General features: G+C 43.1%; 1 protein-coding gene across 2 annotated transcripts in view; it reads left to right on the forward strand.

The window, feature by feature from the left end:
- The first annotated feature begins 10,289 nt into the window (after window positions 1-10,289).
- cpxm2.L (carboxypeptidase X (M14 family), member 2 L homeolog) overlaps window positions 10,290-20,897 on the forward strand; it is a 59,638-nt gene continuing 49,030 nt past the window's right edge. Inside the window, exons 1-3 of one of the 2 annotated variants that reach the window (XM_041570262.1) lie at window positions 10,290-10,583; window positions 10,806-11,191; window positions 16,607-16,705. In XM_041570262.1, coding sequence (XP_041426196.1) covers window positions 10,879-11,191; window positions 16,607-16,705 — 412 coding nt within the window. In that variant the 5' untranslated portion in view covers window positions 10,290-10,583; window positions 10,806-10,878. The remainder of the gene's footprint in view (window positions 10,584-10,805; window positions 11,192-16,606; window positions 16,706-20,897) is intronic. The other variant, XM_018225136.2, reaches the window with a different exon arrangement.

Here is a 20,897-nt window from a genome sequence, read left to right on the forward strand (position 1 = left end):
TCACCTAGAAATGAGCTGCAGGGGAACCTGTTGGGAGTTCTAGTCGGGTAAGAAGCTGAGTTGTCTCTGGCTGATTCAGCTCAGGCAATACACAAGGTCTCGTATCTATATTCAGACTAACAAGCAGTAAGTGAAAGGTTTGTGTCGCAGCTCAGTTAATAGGCAGGGAAAATGCCTGACCCAGATTAGACAGAATATAAATTACAGATATAAAACGATTCCTGCTCGCTATTTGCAGGAGTTATTTTTACCAGTGTGTTCCAGTGCCTGAACATGGCAACCCTTCCCCCCTGTAATAAAGGGGAAATATACATGATTTATATTACGGTAGACCTACTTCATTTTATACATATGCCTAGCAATTGCCATACCGCTTGGCATTCTATAAATATGACAATTTACGCCCATTATAGAATGCTGATGCCCAGGGTCGCCAGTAGAAATCACGGGGCCCCGCCCACCGCAAACCTCAGGCCACACCCCAGATCCACCCACACCACAGTGTAAAGACCACACAGACATCAGCGCTAAAAACTGTAAAACTTTTTTTTTCTTTCCTTCTCTGTTGACCTCTTTGTTTTGCTCTATTTGCAACCTGAAAAAAAGAAATAATAATAAAAATTCAAATAAAAAAAAAACAAAAAATGTTAAAACTCCCCCACACAAGTTATAAATAGCCATTGATGGCCAGGGCCCCCTTATAAGTTAAAAACCTGTGGTGCCAGGGCCCCCAATATGTTTTTTTTTTTTTGAAACTCTGGTGCCAGGGCCCCCCATAAAAGTTTTTTAAAAATGATTGGTGGTCAGGGTTCCCCCGGAAGCAACTTAGGAAAACGAATGGGTCTGATTGCCATCCCGCTGACGATTTACATTTTAGCCGGCGGGAAGGCAGGGGAGGCAGTTCGGGGAGATTAGTCGCCCTGAAGAAGATGAGATGTTGCCGGACAACTAATCTCCCCGAATCTCCCCGTGTGCCCTGACCCTAAGAGCAAGTGACTGGTGGAGGGACAGGGCAGTACAATGTGTTTTCTGCGGGGGAATAAAACTCAAAACTGAGCTCTTAATCATTTCCAAAAAAGGCGCTTAATGGTGGCTAAGCCTGGCAGGCTGGAGTCCCGCCTGTGATTGAAACAACATGTGCGGCTCCAGAAATCCTTTTTCCATTATAAAGAGCAGCTCACATCCGCCGCGCCGGATTCCTATAGAAAAAAATATCACTACTGTTCCCAATTAATGCAAGCAGTTCCCCTTCACTCATGTTAATGGGACATTTGGCACCTAAGGACCAGTTTCCTACGTCGCTTGTCAGCTTTCCATTCCGAAAACTGTGAAATTAATTAACAGTATCCTACGGGATAGATGGGGGGAGGGCAGGGTACTCGGCCCATTGTCGTTCCCTCGGCTCCAGGACTGGAGAAACCAGTAACTCCTTCATGGATCCCAGTCTGGAAACGAGGAAAGTATTCGGGGGGGCATTTATTAGCCAACGCTCCCCATTAATAAGGGGGTGGAATATGAGCGCAGCAATCATTAACATACCACTGAAAAGCCTGAAGACAGGACATTGTGCAGAAACACGTCCCATATGGCTGCCAGGAACTGAAATCGACTTCACAGCACTTATTCATAATAATGATGATGAAATATGCTAAATACGGAACTTTGCAGATTTTAGCACTACCTTGCACTTGCACAATGCATTTTTCTTAGGGCTCTTACACACGCCCGTTTTTCTCTGCGCTCCCCTGCGCTGCGTTTTCTTCTGTTTAATTGCAGGGGAGCACAGGAGTAGACGCACTCCATTATTGTGAAGGAGGCTGTACTCACACAGACGCATGTATGCGGCGAACGCAGGTGAAATGCAACATGCTGCGTCTCAACCTGCATTTGGCGCTTACATGCGTCTGTGTGAGTACAGCCCCCTACAAAATAATGGAGTGCGTCTACTCCTGTGCTTCCCTGCGGCTGAACGGAAGAAAGCGCAACGCAGGGGAGCGCAGGCAAAACCGGCCGTGTGTAAGAGCCCTTATAGGGGTATTTCACCTTTACATTAACTTTTAGTATGTTATAGAATTCTAAGCAACTTTTCCATTGGCCTTCATTTTTTCTTTTGTAACGTTTTTTAATTATTTGCCTTCTTCTTCTGACTCTTTCTGGCTTTTAAAAGGGGGTCAGTGACCCCATCTAAAGCAACAAATGCTCTGTAAGGCTGCACATGTATTATGATTGCTACTTTTTAATCACTGATATTTCTATTTAGGTCTCTCCTATACATATTGCAGTCTCCTATTCAAAGTCATGCATGGTTGCTAGGGTCATTTGGACCATAGCAACCGGATTGCTGAAATAGCAAACTGGAGAGCTGCTGAATAAAATGTTTTAATAGCTCAAAACCACAAATAATAAAAAATGAAACCCAATTGCAAATTGTCTCAGAATATCACTCTCTACATCATACTAAAAGTTAATTCAAAGGTGAACAACCCCTTTAGGTAAGACAACATGCCTGCTAACATAAGTCTGTTGTAACTGACCACAATAATGTGCTTCTGGCATGTGGTTATGGGAAAATAGATATGAAATAGAGATTTGTGATGTTCCAACATGTTTTGCTGCTTTCTTGAGGGGTTTCATGGACAGTAGGGTAAGCTCAACCACCTACCATGGTCTCCCTAATCCCTAGATCAGTGATCCCCAACCAGTGACCCGCAAGCTACATGTTGCTCACCTGCCCATTGGATGTTGCTCCCATTGGCCTCAATCCAGGTGCTTACTTTTGAATTCCTTGCTTGAAGCAAAGTTTGGTTGCATAAAAACCACATGTCCTGCCAAACAGAGCCTCCTGTAGGCTTCCAGTCTACCAATCTCCAATCACAGTTCATATTTGGCCAGGGCCAGAACTAGGGGTAGGCAGAGTAGCTAGGGCGCAAATCTGGGGGGGGCGCCAGGCACGTACCTGCTCTGTCACCTACCCCGTATCCGGTCCCGTCGCTCCCAGACTGCTGTGTGTAACTTTCACGAAAATGCGCTTCTGCAAATGCTCGCACACCATTTTGCACATGCGCGCTGGAGCGAAGCTTTGAGCATGCGGTGGAGCACAGTTTCGCGCATGCGCAGTTTCGCACGCACTGAGCCGGCACCGTGGCCCACCAGGTTGCCTAGGGCGCCTGGCCGGGTTGGCCCGGCTCTGTATTTGGCACCCCAAAAACTTTTTTGCATTCTTATGTTGCTCTCCAACTTTGTTTATATTTCAATGTGCCTCATGTGTCAAAAAAGTTGGAGACCCCTGCCGTAGATAAACAGAGAAATCCATAAAAAACAAGGTAGAGTTAAATATTAAAGGGATACTGTCATGGGAAAAAAACATTTTTTTCAAAATGAATCATTTTGAAATCTGACATGGGGCCAGACATATTGTCAATTTCCCAGCTGCCCCAAGTCATGTGACTTGTGCTCTGATAAACTTCAATCACTCTTTACTGCTATACTGCAAGTTGGAGTGATATCACCCCCTCCCCAGCAGCCTAACAACAGAACAATAGGAAGGTAACCAGTTAACAACTCCCTAACACAAGATAACAGCTGCCTGGTTGATGTAAGAACATCACTCAATAGAAAAAAAACATGTCCCACTGTGTTCTATTCAGTTACATTGAGAAGGAAAAACGACAGCCTACCAGAAAGTAATTCCATCCTAAAGTGCAGGCACAAGTCACATGACTAGGGCAGCTGGGAAATTGACAAAATATCTAGCCCCATGCCAGATTTCAAAATTTAATATAAAAAAATCTGTTTACTCTTTTTAAAAATGGATTTCAGTGCAGAATTCTGCTGGAGCAGCACTATTAACTGATGCATTTTGAAAAAAACATGTTTTCCCATGACAGTATCCCTTTAATAGAATAAAACATGATACCCCCAACGCGTTTCAACCATAGGTCGACGGTCAAGGTTTTATGCTCTTGGTCAATAAAAATTATTTTTCAGAACTTTGGGCTGTGTCTATTTTTTATGCTTGTGATATACAGATGCTGCCACCTTAGACGTATATTTTATATTCATACATTGCAGATCTTTTTTTTGGTCTTTGATTTTGAAACCACGTCCAGAAAATCCATCTGGCAACATCACTGGCGCATTCATTTGCTGCTGCTGCTTCTTTTGCCTGATTATTTCTTTCCCACTCGCCAGCAGGAAGCTTGTCTGGAGAAGCTGGATTTATTTTTTAAATTGTTATTATTGAGGGAATCTAGGGAATTTTGTTGTGACTGTGTTTATTATGGCATCTGAAGCAGATTGCTTATCAGAGCTGGAGTTTTCAGGGCCACGATACGTTTCTCTTGGCTGGAGTTCCATTGTGAGGGTTGGAGCAACTCCCAGCAGCCTGATACACAGCAGCTGGAATGAGATTGCCTGCAGCAACATGAACGGCCATGCAAAAGCTTCTCAGCCTGTGCTGACTCTCCTGTACCGGCTCTTTGGGGTATAAACAGAACACCATAAACATGTATATGCACTGCTGGTTCTGACTACTCAACAATGTAGCAAAACCCAGCTATCCTCCAGCCTCTAGCTGGATTCTGCTACATTCACAATAGCCTTGGATATTATGCTTGTCCAAGAAATCATCCAAGCCCGTCCAAGCATAAATCAGATGTTCACCTTTAAATTAACCTTTTGTATGACGCAGGCATCAATATTCAGAGACAATTTGCATTTGGTTTTCATTTTTTGTGTATTTTTTTTAGTTATTTAGCTTTTTGTTCTACAGCTCTCCAGTTTGGAAATTTAGCAGCTATCTGGTTGCCGGGGTCTTGCTTACCTTAGCAACAAGGTTTGAATAAGAGACTGGATTATGAGTAGGAGAGGGACTGAATAGAAAGATCAAGAATAAAAAGTAACAATAAGAATAAAATTGTAAGCTCAGAGGGCAATAGTTTGACTGGTGGGGTCTGTGACCCCCCCCCCTCCCATTTGAAAGCTGGAAAGACGTAGAAGAGAAAGGCAAATAATTCAAACACGATGCAAAAAATAAATAATTAAGACCAATTGAAAAGTCGCTAGGAATAGGACATAAAACATAATACCTTTAATAGAATCCGTTATTTAATAAAATCTGTTAACATCAACCAGCAGGGCAGTCCCCAACCTCACTGCCCTCATCCTGGAGAACTATCAATGCAGCTTCAAATGAAAGTTCAGTTTTTCTGGCCTAAAGGGGAGACCTCTGGTTCTTTAATCGTTTTCTCTGTGATAAAATAACCCCCAAGAAACATTTTATGTAAGTGTTTGCATCCCCTTTAAAGTACAATAAGCGCCGCTGCATTTACAGAGAGGGAAGCATTTTAGTGTTGCACACCTCACTTCCTGGTCACAAATCATTTGATAGGTTAGGTTACAGTGAGAAGTGCAAAGCCAATCACTTCCCCTAGCCTTCAAGAAAACGGAACCATTCTTTTTTTTTACTTTACATTATTCAACAACATATAAATATTATTATATAACAGATTTATGTTGTTTCTTTTATAGGCAGGAGTTGGGGGGACAACACAAGTCTGAGCCGAGTGGTATGTTAATCTTATTGCGACCAGATGTGCAGCATTTTCCTTGCGTTGGTTTCACTCCTGCCCCACATACACATACATACAGTGAAAATGATTATTTTTGATTAAAATTGAGTCTGTGTTTGTTTTGGGAGATGATGTGTTTTTCATACATTTTCAGAGCTCAACTTGAAGGAACACCCTCCCGCACCAACACTGCCACGGCTACGTTTTTTTGGACTATGGAGCAGGTCTGGGGTGGTGGGGGCACATGAGGGTCGGGGCCCGCCGGGTTTTTTCCCAGTGTCCCGCCAGCCAAGTCCTACACTGGACTGGGGTTCCTCCTGATGTTCACCTCCTCTCTGTCCCTCCATACATTTAACTTGCAACGCAGCGAGAGGGTGTGGAGTGCATCCATAGTGTCACACGGAAAGGGTCTGGGTCCCATGAACCAGAGTCCTGCGCGGAACCAATTTCTAAGACCCGACCCGAACCCGCAATGCACAGCCTGCAACCCAAACCGCAACCCGCATATTTCCCCACTTTGATCTGCGACCCAGACCCGCAACTGCCTTATCCGCTACCTGACCCGCAACCCCCGACCACCATTTAAAAGGAGTAAAATATATACAATATTACATAAGATAAGAAATTTAGATGAGACCCACAACCTGACCCGCGACCCGCAGACCTGCGACCCGCATCTATACCCACACCCATAAAATGTTCCCATCATTCCGCAGGGTGCCCGCTTTTTTTTGCGGGTAACCCTTGGGTAACCACAGGTACCCGACCCGATGCAGGACTCTACCATGAACGGCAGGGCCCACCGCTTTTTTCCTGGTGTCCTGCTGGCCCAGTCCAACCCTGGGTCAAGAAAGAAAATTATATCTTTATTAATTTAGTTGATACACTGGTGCAGGACCTACTATCAGGCACAATAAGAACCTTGTGTTAGGTGGTACTTTTTGAAGAGTGGCAAAGAGGTGGCCCTTGTAATGTTGGGCTCCTGTGCTCTGTAGGATGGGTCTTCCTAAAGGTGGCCATACACGGGCCAATAAAAGCTGCCGACAGACCGAGTCGGCAGCTTATTGGCCCATGTATGGGGCCCCCCGACGGGCTTCCAAAACAAGGAAGCAAAAATATTCCCCTTCCCATCAATAATTTGCATATGCAAATTAGGATTCGGTTCGGTATTCGGCCGATTCCTTCAAGAAGGATTCGGGGGTTCAGCCGAATCCAAAATATTGGATTCGGTGCATCCCTAGTATAATTGTTGCAGTTCTCTTCAACAGGCCGGTACCAAATGCATGTGCAGAACAATTAATATGAAACTACCCAACTGCCTCCTTCCCCTAACCAGGAGGAACCTCTCTGTATCGGGGGACTCAAAGGTAGATGGAGCCCTAACCAGGATGCAATTGCAAAAAAAAAAAAATAATGGTATGGGATCTGTTATGCAGAAATCTGTTATCCAGAAAGCTCCAAATTACAGAAAGTCTTCCATAGACTCCATTTTATCCAAAAAAATCAAATTTTTTATAAAATGATTTCCTTTTTCTCTGTAATAATAAAACAGTACAGGTATGGGATCCGTTATCCGGAACCCGTTATCCAGAAAGTTCCCAATTACGGAAAGGCTGTTTCCCATAGACTCGATTATAATCAAATAATCCAAAATTTTAAAAATGATTTCCTTTTTCTCTGTAGTAAGAAAACAGTCGCTTGTACTTGATCCCAACTAAGATATAATTAATCCTTATTGGAAGTAAAACCAGCCTATTGGGTTTATTTAATGTTTACATGATTTTCTAGTACTCTTAAGGTGTGAAGATCCAAATTACGGAAAGACCCATTATCCGGAAAGCCCCAGGTCCCTATGATTCCGGATAATAGGTCCAATACCTGTACCTTGTACTTGATACCAACAAGATATAATTAATCCTTATTGGAAGCAAAACCTGCCTATTGGGTTCATTTAATGTTTACATTATTTTTTAGTAGACTTAAGGTATGACGATCCAAATTATGGAAAGATCCATTATTAGGAAACCCCCAGGTCCAGAGCATTCTGGATGACAGGTCCCATACCTGTAATAATGACAATAATATTAAAAAAAAAAACAGCAAACACGTTCCAAACACTTACTGTGACACTGACACATCATATAAGCCAGAGCCCTCTGACTGTTTTCATGGGGACCAGATGTTGTCCACCCCTGCCAAAATTGATGTTTCCCATGCTGCCTGAGATAACAGCAGACTTTTCTGAATGAAGGAGATCATGCTCTTAATTGGTTCCAGCCCACATGTATGCATAAGAGGCGAATCCCAAATTAAATTCTCTCATTTTTAGTTTTGTCTTTTGATGTGAATCAATGGTCAAACCAACAGCTTCATGTCTACACAAGGGTCACCGGTACTGCTGCAAAGGTTTTAGCTGTTTATGGTCCATTAATGCATTTTATTTCCTTGGACCGGCAGGATTATTGTGATTTGCCGCTTGTACCATCACCATCAGACAGTCAAGGGTGATTGAACTGCTGGTATCCAGTAGGTGACCTCGTTCCCAAATAAGAAGCAAGTGATGCAGGATTTGATCACCCAAGACTGGAGCTGTCAATCATGGTTCTACTTCAGGAGCTACACAGGGCAGTGGCCATGGCTCTATAAGGCAGAGCAGTGACTGACTACTACTTTGAGGAGGATCAGTAAGGGTAGAAGGATATAATGTAGTGAGTGCATGTCTACCAGATACCCATATATAAAGGGAAATGGCAGTAACAGCCCACATGCCCCAGTTATAGCTGCCAAAAACTTCCCAGGCACCTTTTGAGGGGATGGAAATAGGGGTAACTTTGCTGGACCTGTAGAGCAGCGGTTGCAACTAAGGTGGCCGTATACAGTCTAATAAAAGCTGCTGACTTAGCCCCTATTGGCACTAATAGCCCTGGGGACAGCTCAAACTATTCTGGCCAGCGTCTGACTGGGGTTATATGGCCCAGTGGGGCTCTGAACTCAAGGGCCCTCCTTGCGTTATAAAGGTCCCCCTCCTGACACCACCTCTCTGTCCCTCGCCACTGGCACACATCTTTTACCTTACCCTGCGGCCGGTCAAGAGGTAGCCGGGTGTATCTGCAGTTCCGAGGGGAGCGGGGCAATGAAGCCCAGGGTCCACCAGGCAGTGTCAGACTGGGGTTCAGTGTCTGCCACTGGGTTTTCTGGTATTCCGCTGGCCCAGCTCAACCCTGATTTTAGCCAGATATGTATTGGGCAGGTTTGAAAATCAGCAAAGATTGACCAATTAGGGCAGAGATCTACTAGTTTGGCATCTGAACAGTAAATATGGCCAGCAGAGGAAGAAAAGTAATGCAAGATAGAAACAGTAGGACCAGAAGCAGGGTTGGCAGGTTGGCAGTTTTCCAGTCAAATTTGTCTACTAATTTAAAGCCCAGGAGGTATTTGAAAGTGCAAACTAGCCAAGGTATAGATTTGGGCTATCTTTTGGGCCCTTCGCTGGTTTGTGCTTTGGAAACCAGCCAACGTTTTCTCTTGCCCTAATGTGTCTCCCAATGCATGTTGGGTAATGTAGTTTTTGTTTAACAGTTTGCCAATTGCCAAATTTAATGTAAGACTACAATACCCAGCATGCAATGGGACTGACTTGTGTAGAAGTCAGGATAGGGTTGCCACCAGTCCGGTTTTGACCCGGACAGCCCGGTATTTTGAAGGGCTGCTCAGGTCAAAACTTCCTGCCCGGTTTTCCAAATAAGAAAAACTGGGCAGGATTCCCCATGATTGACATGTCGATTGGCCGATCGCCGCATCATAGCCATGCCCCTCCCCACCCCTCCGCGTCATGATCTCACCCCCTCTACATCATGCCCCCAGCCCGGTCTCCACCGTTGGAAAAGGTGGCAACCCTAAGCATTGGTGTAACTACCGGGGGAGTAGAGGGTGCAATTGGACCAGGGCCCGCACCCCCGCAGGTCCCCCCGACAGATCGCGCCCGCTGCAACTGGCTGTAGTCGGCTGCAGCCGCGAAGAAAAACGGCACGGAGGGGGGGGGGCTGCACAGCCCGCACCAGGACCCGCCGGCACCTAGTTACGGTACTGACCCTAAGTCAAGAGTTACCAGATTTTGGGCTCTGTACCCCAGTCTCCTATCCCATTCTCGTGTTTTCCAGTGACTTTCCTCAATTTCAGACAATGTTGGTCAAAAATCTTCTGGCCACCAAAATGTCTAGAGGTTGACCTGTTTCACCAATATTAATTGAAATTGTATATGTATTAAGACCTTATGGGACCCCTTTACCTCCTGCCCCCCCCCCCCCCTTTAGTTACGCCCCTGGATGGGCAAATTTGGCCCATTTTGTTTCATGGAAAAGTTTGTGAAACAGTGACTTTGAAAAAGGAATATTTTTCCATATATTCATTTATTTTTAGACTTTCTCGCTGCACATATTGTGCTATTTCTGGGCTACTGTTGAAGTGCCTCTTGGCTAGCTTTGGGCTGGTTTTGTAGCCGACTTTGGCTTTTGAAAATTAGACCTGGTAACTCTGACCAGAAGGCAACAGATATAACTATAGCTCCCAATATTTGACTATCAGACAGCAGGACAAATTAGAACATGCCCAATTCCTCCCCAATGCACCTGCGACCCCAACCGGTTTCTGATTAGCCCCTGTCCTTTTTGGGAGCCAGTTGAGAAATCTATCCCCCCCCCCACAGCAGGCGGAGCTTTGTCTCTGTACATTCACTTCTACTTCCAGCACTTTCCCATAGACTCTACAGCAGATTAATCAGACAGCCCAAGAGCACCGACCTCTCCACCCGGGATCTACAGCAGTAACGCCCCGACCTCCTTCCATTTCTATTTGCCGACTCTCATATAGCGCTAAGGAGTGGGAGTCCCCAGCAGGGGTCGGGAAGATGCGCAAACTGAGGGGACTCTCGGAAAGGCGTCGCTCTCTGTTGCCCCATGAAGTGGAGAGAAGAGTTAGGGAGCCCCGCGCTGTGTGAGTGACCCGAGCAAGTCGGTAGGTACCGCGGGGAGCGCTCCGCTAGGCGCGCAACATCCTGCAGCTCCGCGCCCTGCTCAGCGAGCTCTAGTTTTAATATAAAAGCATTTCTGTCCATGGGACACTTGTAGCTTGTCTTATAGTGGTACTTCCTCTTTACTTTCTTTCTCCTGCCATGTGTTGCTTAACTACAACTCCCAGCATGCCCAATCACTTTGCAATATCTTGTCTTATTTGTAGGCGTTTTCTCTATTCCTCTTGCAATCAGTAGCCTCCTGTTGTGACCCTTGGGGGTGATCAAAGAACTAAAAAGATGACTGGCAATGGGCTGATTTTGCTCATGGGGACAATTCTTCTCCATGGCTGTCTAGCAAGGCCACCTGATGAGCAGGATTACTATCACCAAGAAATCCTGACCAGGGACCATTACTATGCTTATCCGGACCCCGAGGAGTCACAGACACCCCTGGAGCCTGATCCAGAGCCTGAAGAACCTCAGGAACCTGGAATGGAAGTCACATATGAGACACAGGACACCAGAGATGAAATTTACCGAGTGTCCAAGAAGGATTTCCAACCCAAGAAAATCAATAAGAAAGAGGACAAAACTCATGTGCAGATGCCAGGTAATTCATTGGCGTGTATAATCCACCTATGGTGGAGTTTAGCGTAATTATGATCTACACTGGGCATTTTTGAGACCTTAATTCACTTAATAGAACAAAAGCAATTGGATTTCATAAAAAAATCAGTTATTATCATCACTCTAATGGCATGGTGTTAGTTGGCATCTCTAAATGTCATGTATTGATTATTGCCTCTTAACGTATTGACTAGTGAGCCACCAAACTTTATCCGAATGTGATTTTGCTCAGCAACAATGGGTTAACTACCGACCAAAGTATTTAAGGCTGATCCGTTCAGTTCAACTTAATTAACTCCAAGCAGGCTCCCTAACTGCACGGATTCAACTCCAAGCATCTGGAAGCTGTATTGGGTGTAATTTTACATTTGTTGTTGCCAGTAAACAATTTTACTGGCTCTACAGGAGTCCTTTAATGTGCTGGCTTCTTACTTTTTATTTTATTGGGTGTAAGACGATAGACTGACGAGGGGACAGTGAGCCATGGAGATCAGTGAGTGTTTGGATTGGCACTAAAGTGAGCTAAAAGGGTACTAAGCTTTCCGATAAGTACAAGGATAATGTATTAGCAGCTGCAGCAGATGTATGAAGTGGTAACTGTTAAATGGAGGACAAACCTCAAGAAAGGATTTTGTTAACCCATCCATTATCAATATATTTAAGACATTGAAACATTTTGCTGTTGGTAGATCTAAGAACAGCGCTCAATAGTAAAATCCAGGTCCCACTGTGACACATTCAGTTACATTGAGTAGGAGAAACAACAGCCTGCCAGAAAGCAGTTCCATCCTAAAGTGTTGGCTCTTTCTGGAAGCACATGACCAGGCAAAATGACCTGAGATGCACCTACACACCAATATTACAACCAAAAAATACCTATGGCTGAACGATTGGATTACGACGAGCGAAATGGACTCCGACGGTCGGTCGTGAGAGAAATCAAACCTTCCCAATCGATATGGTGTCCAGATATCGATTGGAAAAACCCGTTGGAAGCCTCCACGGGCAGATTAGCTGTCAAGTTGGTCTAAAAGACCGGTATCGGCAGCTTTATCTGCTCCTGTATGGCCGCCTTTAAGGTGGCTATAGACGCACGGATAATGTACAAAAATAATATCGGCACAAGGCTTGGATATCGGTCAGCTTATCGATTGGGCTGTCCGGAAAATTTTGATCAGGCACCCGAACATCGGCCACTGTTAATGCTGAAAAGTTAGATACAGGTAGAATTCTATTGTTTCTAGTGATGCACCAAATCCGGGATTTGGCCAGGATTCGGCCTTTTTCAGCAGTGTTCGGATTTGAATATGCAAATTAGGGGCGGGGAGGGAAATCACGTGACTTTTTGTCATAAAACAAGGAAGTAAAAAATGTTTTACCCTTCCCACCCCTAATTTGCATATGCAAATTAGGATTCAATTTGGTATTCAACCAAATCTTTCGCAAAGGACTCGTCGGTTCGGCTGAATCCAAAATAGTGGATTTGGTGCATCCCTAATTGTTTCTACCTGTATATCTGACGATTCAGCTCTAATAAGTCTGTACTGAAAACGAACGATCTTTCCTGAGACAAAGATCGTAATTGTTACATCTATGGCCACCTTTAGAAGTATGGGGGCCTCGTGATTACTGATGGATTCCCTACTTTTGTGGTTTTCAGTTTCTTCTGGGATCAAAACCTATGGTCTGGCATGACTTTGGTTTATTCATAACAAGGCAATAGATTAGAGGAGAAGGAAAGTCTGTTTGCACTTGGGGGTGCCAAATGTTACGCACCCCCAAGTGATTATATTGACTTACATGAAACCCCGGGCTGGTGCTCCTATCAGCAGAAAACTGCACTTGCCTGGGGTAATACCAATGAGCACCACAGAACGATCCTCTTCCGGCTTCTTCTTTCTTCAAATTTCTCAGGGCAGACGCATGTGCAGTAGAGCGAAAAGCTGAACTTTAACTAAAAATTCGGCTATTTCATTCAACTGCGCATGCGTCTGCCCTGGGAAATTTGAAGAAAGAAGAAGCCGGAAGAGGATCGTTCTGTGGTGCTCACTGGTATAACCCCAGGCAAGTGCAGTTTTCTACTGATAGGAGCACCAGCCCGGGGTTTCAGGTATGTCAATACAATCACTTGGGGGTGTCAAACATTCCCCCCCCCAAGTACACAAAGCCTTTCCTTCTCCTTTAAGGGAACATTGCTGTATCAGTCACACTACTACACACTATTGTTCCAGGAACATCTAAATCAGCACTTACCCTAATTGGCCTGAGCTTCTGGGAATATTTATGATAGCAAATAAGTGTTCCTCTTTGATTTGAGTTCTCATCCAAGTCTTTGGGCCCCTAGCATGGGTAGCCCATATTTTGGCAAACTGTGATGTAGATAGGTCAGGTTTATAAAGCTCGACCAGCACAACATAGCAAAAATATTCTCATGGTGACCACTTGCTCAAGGCTGATGTTGGGTAATTCCATGTAGACTGCAAAGAAACAGTGTGAAATATTTACACATGGTATAAAGGTGTCCCATTGTGTCAGAGCAGTTTGGTTTGCTTATCATTTATATTTAAAGCTGGATAATGCAAACACTTATGGGTCATTATATACATTATATAGTGAATAATGTACCCCTATTTTAAAATATAAGGATATTATAAGTCACTGAGGAGTTCCATGATGATACAGGTAAAGAAACTCCAAGGTGACTTCTAACATCCAGGGGATACATTATTTATTATAATACACACATTTCAGTTATTTATGGGATACGAATTACATCACCAAGAGCCAATTATAACTGATAATATCACTAATCACCATTTATAAGGATATAACTTACAGGATATTCATGGTTTTTGCATAACTATATTGCCCCATATACAGTGGTTAGGCCAAATGCTGCTAGAAGACTGGTACCAGAGTGTTCATCTGGAGAAGATCCGCACTCTGCTCTGTAGGGAAAAAGAAATGGGTACAAAGTCTTCATATTGTCTGAGAGGCCAGGCTTCAACAAATGCAGCTTTGTGGTGTCTGGCTCTCAGCCCCCTTTACTTTCCATCAGATATCTTATTGAGTATGTTTTGCTGTGTTGTAAGTTTTCCTGTTGCTTTTGGAGGAAATATTCTCCATCCCTTTTACGTGCATTAGGCTGAACCCAAAGCCAAGTAATGGGTTGTAGCCAAATCCCAAGGACGCCAGGCCTTTCACTTCACTCCCTCCCAAGCCATCCACCTGACGGTTTTATTAGCATGAGCACGAGCGAATTCCATATGCTTACCCAACTCCAGACGCGGGAACATTACTGGAAAATATTGCAATATCATGGCTGAAACATGGCAGAGACCAGAAGTCAGTCTGTGGTCCTCAGGGGAACACTGTAGGACAGGGGTCCCCAACATTTTTTTACTTGTGAGCCACATTCAAATAAAACAAGAGTTGGGAGAACAACAAAGCATAAAAATGGTACATGGGGGTGCCAAATACGGACTGTGATTGGCTACTAAACAGCCCTTATGTGGACTAGCACCATACAGGAGGTTCTGTTTGGCAGCACACCTGGTTTTTAATGGAACCAAAACTTGCCTCCAAGCCAGGAATGAAAAAATACTTCAGCAGCACTCCGAAACGTCGCTTAGCTTGAGGCACGAATAAAGCAACAATTTTTTCACCATAATCGGAGTGCTGCTGAAGTATTTTCTTGTACATGAATCAGACCTGTGCAGACAGAGTCACAGATGGCACCCGAAGCTGCAAAGAGCGGTGAGAGTGTGTGTGTAGCACTACTTTGTGTTTGTAGGAATGAAAAAATAAGCAGCTGCTTTGAGGCCACTGGGAGCATCATCCAAGGGGTTGGTGAGCAACATGTTGCAGGATTTGAAGAAGAAGCTGGGCCGACCGGCACTCATACGGATCCACAAGACCAGTGAAGATTTGTTAAAAAAAAATCTTTTATTTATACAAAGTTAAAAATGTATATTTGCATCTTCATCCGCCCTACGCGTTTCACTCCAGGAGCCCATGATTAAGCACCCTGGGTGGGTGTGAAACACAAAGGTTGGATGGAGATGCAAATATACATTTTTAACTTTGTATAAATAAAAGATATTTTTTTAACTAATCTTCACTGGTCCTGTGGATCCGTATGAGTGCCAGTCGGCCCTGCTTCTTCTTCAAATCCTGTGCCGTACCGCTCCCTAAAGCTGGCGGTCTGGGGCTGGTGCACCCGGACCACTTTTACTAAACGGTTAGTCGTTCACAATATAATCTGGGGCCCCTTTTTTTCCCAAACTACTGCAGAGCAACATGTTACCCACGAGCCACTGGATGGGGATCACGGCTATAGGGATTCAACCTTGGACATCACTTTGTTCTTCAATGGCCTTCTGTAAGGTTTTACTGGGGGTCCTACTGGGGTCCTCTAAGTCTAAGTTGACCTAGACTTTTGGGCACAGAAGGGTGGCAGCACGGAAAAGGGAGGTTGTTTAGGGTTAATCCTCAAGGGGCCCATTGTACTTGGAGAGAATAGGTCTTTACTAGGGTAAAGCTGGCCACACCATGTCAAGATTTGGTTAGACAGCTTGTTTAAATTGACCTGTACTTGACTTCTTCCGTTTATAGCACTATGTACAGCACTTTCTATGCATGTGTTGCCCAAGCAGAAGATAAGCATTTTATATTTTTCTCTTTGGAGGGCGGATCTTGGGTTCAAATCCGTGGGTTTCTCTTGGTGATGCAATTCCCACCACAGTCCAAAAACACAGTTACAAGTTAATTGTCTCCCGATGAAAGCAAACCATATGACTAGTTAGGTCTTTGTAGGAAGATTAAATTGCAAGCTCCACATCAGGGACCACAAGAAGTTGGCATGGTAACAAAACCATTCTATGCTTAATATTGTATTTGCCTCCCAAATGTTTATAACATATTCTATATTACTCTGCATCAGTGGTATGCAAATATTTTGCTTTAAGCCCCTCTAGGAGGTCCTGAGTCCCCCCCTTTGATCATAACAAGGATAAAGCGTAATCAAAATATTGTTGTGTCAGTCATTCAACCATAATTCCAAGAATATGTAGAAATCATGTGCTCACTCCAGATCACCCTAAATAACCTTCTAGTTAGGCATTTGCAAAGAGCAATTAGGCAATTAGGCTTCCCCAGCTATTGTTCTAGGAGACTATTGCCCTAAGTAAACTGGGTATAATTTTCAAATGACACAACTCTCACCAGAAAACGTGCCAAGAAAATATAAAGAAGGCTTCCTTGATATCATTTGATGGTGGATTTGGAACCCGTGCAGCCGTATATCTGTGCCTCCCATTATCATTTTCAGTGACTTGTCGACCTCCAGCCATAAGTGTAACAACACAACTCTTCCCAACCCTTTTTTCTTTATTCTCAGCCAAAAATGGCAGTAAGAAGTCAGAGAAGAACAAGAAGAGCCCTGAGAAGCTTGTGTTTGGAGCCACCGAAGAAAATGCTTTCCAAGAAGTCAGAGAAAGTGAGTAATAATTGGGGAGGCATTATAATTAAAGTTAATGTTCGTTCTTTCTTTTCTTTCATTGCAATGATTATCACGGTATAATGGTGGTGGAACACTAGCTTCTTAATCACCAGGAGCTGTCAACATTGACTTTAATTTCCCATTTCCTTCTTTACCCGTATCAGTGCTCTGGACCTTTTTAGCTGCAGTTTTCTCTTCCACTTAAAGAAGGTATAACTGTGGACATGCATGGTCCAATAAAAGCTTCTGACTTTGTGGCTTTTAGACATTTCTAGCCTACTTCTTTAGTTAAGCTTTAGTTCTCCTTTAAAGACGAACGACCCCTTTAAATCATTATCTTTAATATGTTTGTCTCCAGACTGCTGCTACATAAACGGCTGTGTATTTAATCGTAGTGAAATAAATAGCCGGTTATTTTGTATGAAAGAGCTCATTGTATCCTATATGGACATAACCCTTCCTGTTCCAGTCGCTATAATCCAGTCTCTGCACTAGTCAGTAGTAATTAGACATCAAAGTATACGGACAATGCCTACAGCATGCATAGAAAACAGCTTCTCAGTATACTGTACATAGCTGTACGCAAGTTGGGGGTTGCCATATTGCGGCAATTAATAAAATAGTCCCCGGTGGCACGACACGTTAATAGATGCCATTGTTGCTAAGGCAATTAGAAGTAGAAACGAGCAGCCCTTTAGATGATGTTAAACTAAAAAAACAACCCTAGGCTTTTAGAGGATGCAGGGAGTTGTACTGTCATGCTCAGTGATTGGATGCTTCCACCAAGCTGACCCACTATGTGATTCACATAGAAACACATACATGATGCATCATACGTGCCAAACAGCTTTCCATACATGTAGTTCTGCAGTCAGGAGGGCCCATGGTTGCCCTTATATTCTAATAAACACTGGACCAAGCTATAAAGTGATGCCACGCTGTATGGCACGGGGTACTTAAATGAAAACAATAGCCATAAAGGAAAATTCTTTTCCCTTACAAAAATATTGCTTTATGGACTTACTCATCAGGCAGCATTTGGAATAAGGTTTCCCAGCTGGATTTTACATTCACGTGCTTCGAGATCCTGCTGGAAAAATAAGCAGTTATTGTGTTTTGTAATGTGCGGCCTCTCCTTAAAGGGGTGGTTCGCCTTTAAGGTACTTTTTATTCTGTTATAGAACAGCCGATTCTAAGCAACCTTTCAATTGGTTTTCATTATTGATTTTTTTTATAGTCATTTGCCTTTTTCTTCTGACTCTTTGCAGCTTTCAAATGGGCGTCGCTGACCCCTTCTAAATAACAAATGCTCTGTAAGGCTACAAATGTGTTGTTATTGCTGATCCTTCTATTCAGGCCTCTCCTATTCATATTCCAGTCTCTTATGGCCCTGGGGGCCCTGGACACCCAGTCCAAATCTCTATACATCTTAACTGTAGCAGGTGTCAAATAGACTCTATGGGGAAAACAAGAAAGGGCTGAAGACCTTGGTCATGGTAATTGTGCTTGCTCTGCAGTTACAAACAGGACAGTGACTTCAATAAAAGTGTCCCTAGTGGCCAACTGGGCATTAAAACTGTAATTGTTTGACTTCATTAAGCAAAATCTCAGTTTCAAGTCCTATATATTATTTTCAAAGCTCCTAACTGGTTAGTGTAATGGTCCGTAACATGGGGCCCTAGTTACTGCCTTGCTCCACTTTTGTTTATAAACTATGGGTAACATCTTCCTAAACCAACATAAAATTTCAGGTGCCGGGAATGTGAAATAGCTAATGTTTTATTTCATGAACGGAAGAGGGAGATTAATTATCCTGTCACGTCCTTAATCTCCTCCATACACACTTCTCATATGCACAGACTGTTTCATAAATATTATCTTCTGGCTCTGGCAGCAGAATTTATCCTTTTGTTTACCTTATGTAAGAGCTGAGATCAACTCACATTGAGATGGAAAATGTTACCCTCAGGGGTGAGAAATCTGACTTTGCACATAGCAGGGCCATGGTACAAGTTTCATTCTCACTATAGTTCTATCATTTGCAATTTAGTTATATTTATTAACTGGATGGAAGTTAGATAGATAGATTGATAGATACAGTAGATAGACAATAGATAGAAAGATAGATGATAGACAGATGGGTAGACAGTAGATAGAAAGTCAGATAGATAGATGGATGGATGATAGATAAATAGATAGACAGATAGATGACACGGTAGATAAATAGATGGACAGAAAGGCAGACAGGTGATAGATAAATAGACAGACAGATAGACAATAGATAGAAAGACAGATTGATAGATAGATCGATAATAGATAGAAAGTCAGACAAATAAATAGACAGTATGCTGAAGCAAAATAAAAAAGACTATAATAAGAAGTCATGTGATATTTTTACTCTTTTAGTCCATTTCTTCCAACCACTCTAAGGGGGTCATCTTTGATCTTACTTTATCTTTTACATCTCTTGCCAAATCCAAATGTTCATCTGCTCAACTTTGAACTCGCCTATTTATTTTAGCAACAACAAAGACATTAATCCTCTCTTTATCATTAACAACGGAGCTTCTTTTTATCCCTTCGTTCTTTCTCTATCTATATCGCTTCCCTTTTCTTCTCAACAATATTTTAGGAGCCCTCTGCTCTCCTTGTGATCTTTGCCTTTTTTACCTTCTTCATCCATCCTTCCAATTTCTGGTGCTAGATTTAAAGGACGACTAAAGCCGAACTAAAGAAGTAGCTAGAAATGTTGTACATTATGTTTTGGGCTTCTGTACCAGCCCAAGGCAACCACAGCCCTTTAGCAGTAAAGATCTGTGTCTCCAAAGATGCCCCAGTAGCTCCCCATCTTCTTTTCTGCTGATTCACTGCACATGCTCTGTGCTGTTATCACTTACTGAGCTTAGGAACCCACTCACAATATACAGTACACATAGAATAGAAATGTCACAATATAAGGCTGATTAGTAATTAATACAGATAATTACTACACAGCACAGAAACCAGTGTAATTAGCATCAGAATTTAATAATCAGCAAACCTGTAGCATCAGCTTATATTACAGGGGAAGCTCATTTTCTGCTGGATAATTAGTGACAACCCCTAAGTTTAGCTTCTCAACAGCCAATCAGAGCCCACTGAGCATGTGAGTGTCACAGACACTTTCCAAGATGGTGACCCCCTGTGACAAGTTTGAAGTCCTGGATCATTGCTGCTATTGACAAGCTGAAACTTTAGGCTGGTGCAATAAGCTCAGTATATAAAACATGGCATTTTTAGCCATATTCATTTTTAGGGTTTAGTTCGCTTTTAAACGGCTTGGTCACCTTTACATTAACTTTTAGTATGAGGTAGAGAGTGATATTCTGAGACTATTTGCAATTAGTTGTGGTTTTTGAGTTATTTAGATTTTTTTATTCAGCAGCTCTCCAGTTTGCAATTTCAGCAATCTGGTTCAAATTACCATATTAACCATGCATTGATTTGACTTTTGACTATTTGGAATATGAATAGGAGAGGCCTGAATAGAAAGAGGAGTAATAAAAAGTAGCAATAACAATACATTTGTAGCCTTAGGGCAGAGACACGCTCAGATTTGGGGAGGTTAGTCGCTCCTCTTCTTCGGGGCGACTAATCTCCCCAAACTGCCTTCTCGCTGGCTAGAATCTAAATCGCCGGTGGGATGGCACTCGGAGCGCTTAGTTTTTGGAAGTTGTTTGTAGTTTCCTGGTGAGGCAACTTTGTGTGACTTTGGAAAACGAAGCGCTCCCAGTGCCATCCCGCCAACGATTTACATTCTACCCGGCGGGAGGCAGTTCGGGGAGATTAGTCGTCCCGAAGAAGAGGAGATTTGTCACCGGGCGACTAATATCCCCGAATCTGAGCGTGTGTCTCTGCCCTTATAGAGCATTTGTTTTTGAGATGGCGTCAGTGACCCATATGAAAGCTGGCAATTCTTCAAAAACTAGAAAAAATAAAGACAAATTTAAACATTTCTTAGAACTAGCCATTCTATAACATACCAAAAAATATGTGTTTTAAAGTAATGAAAATATCATCATGTACTGTTGCCCTGTACTGGTAAAACCGATCTGTTTGCTTCAGAAACACTATTATAGTTCATATAAACAAGCTGCTGTGGAGCAATGGTGGAAATTGAAAAACAGCTATATGGTACAGGTTAACGAAT

Source organism: Xenopus laevis, chromosome 7L (genome assembly GCF_017654675.1).
Source record: "Xenopus laevis strain J_2021 chromosome 7L, Xenopus_laevis_v10.1, whole genome shotgun sequence".
In the NCBI taxonomy this organism is placed as follows: Eukaryota; Metazoa; Chordata; class Amphibia; order Anura; family Pipidae; genus Xenopus; species Xenopus laevis.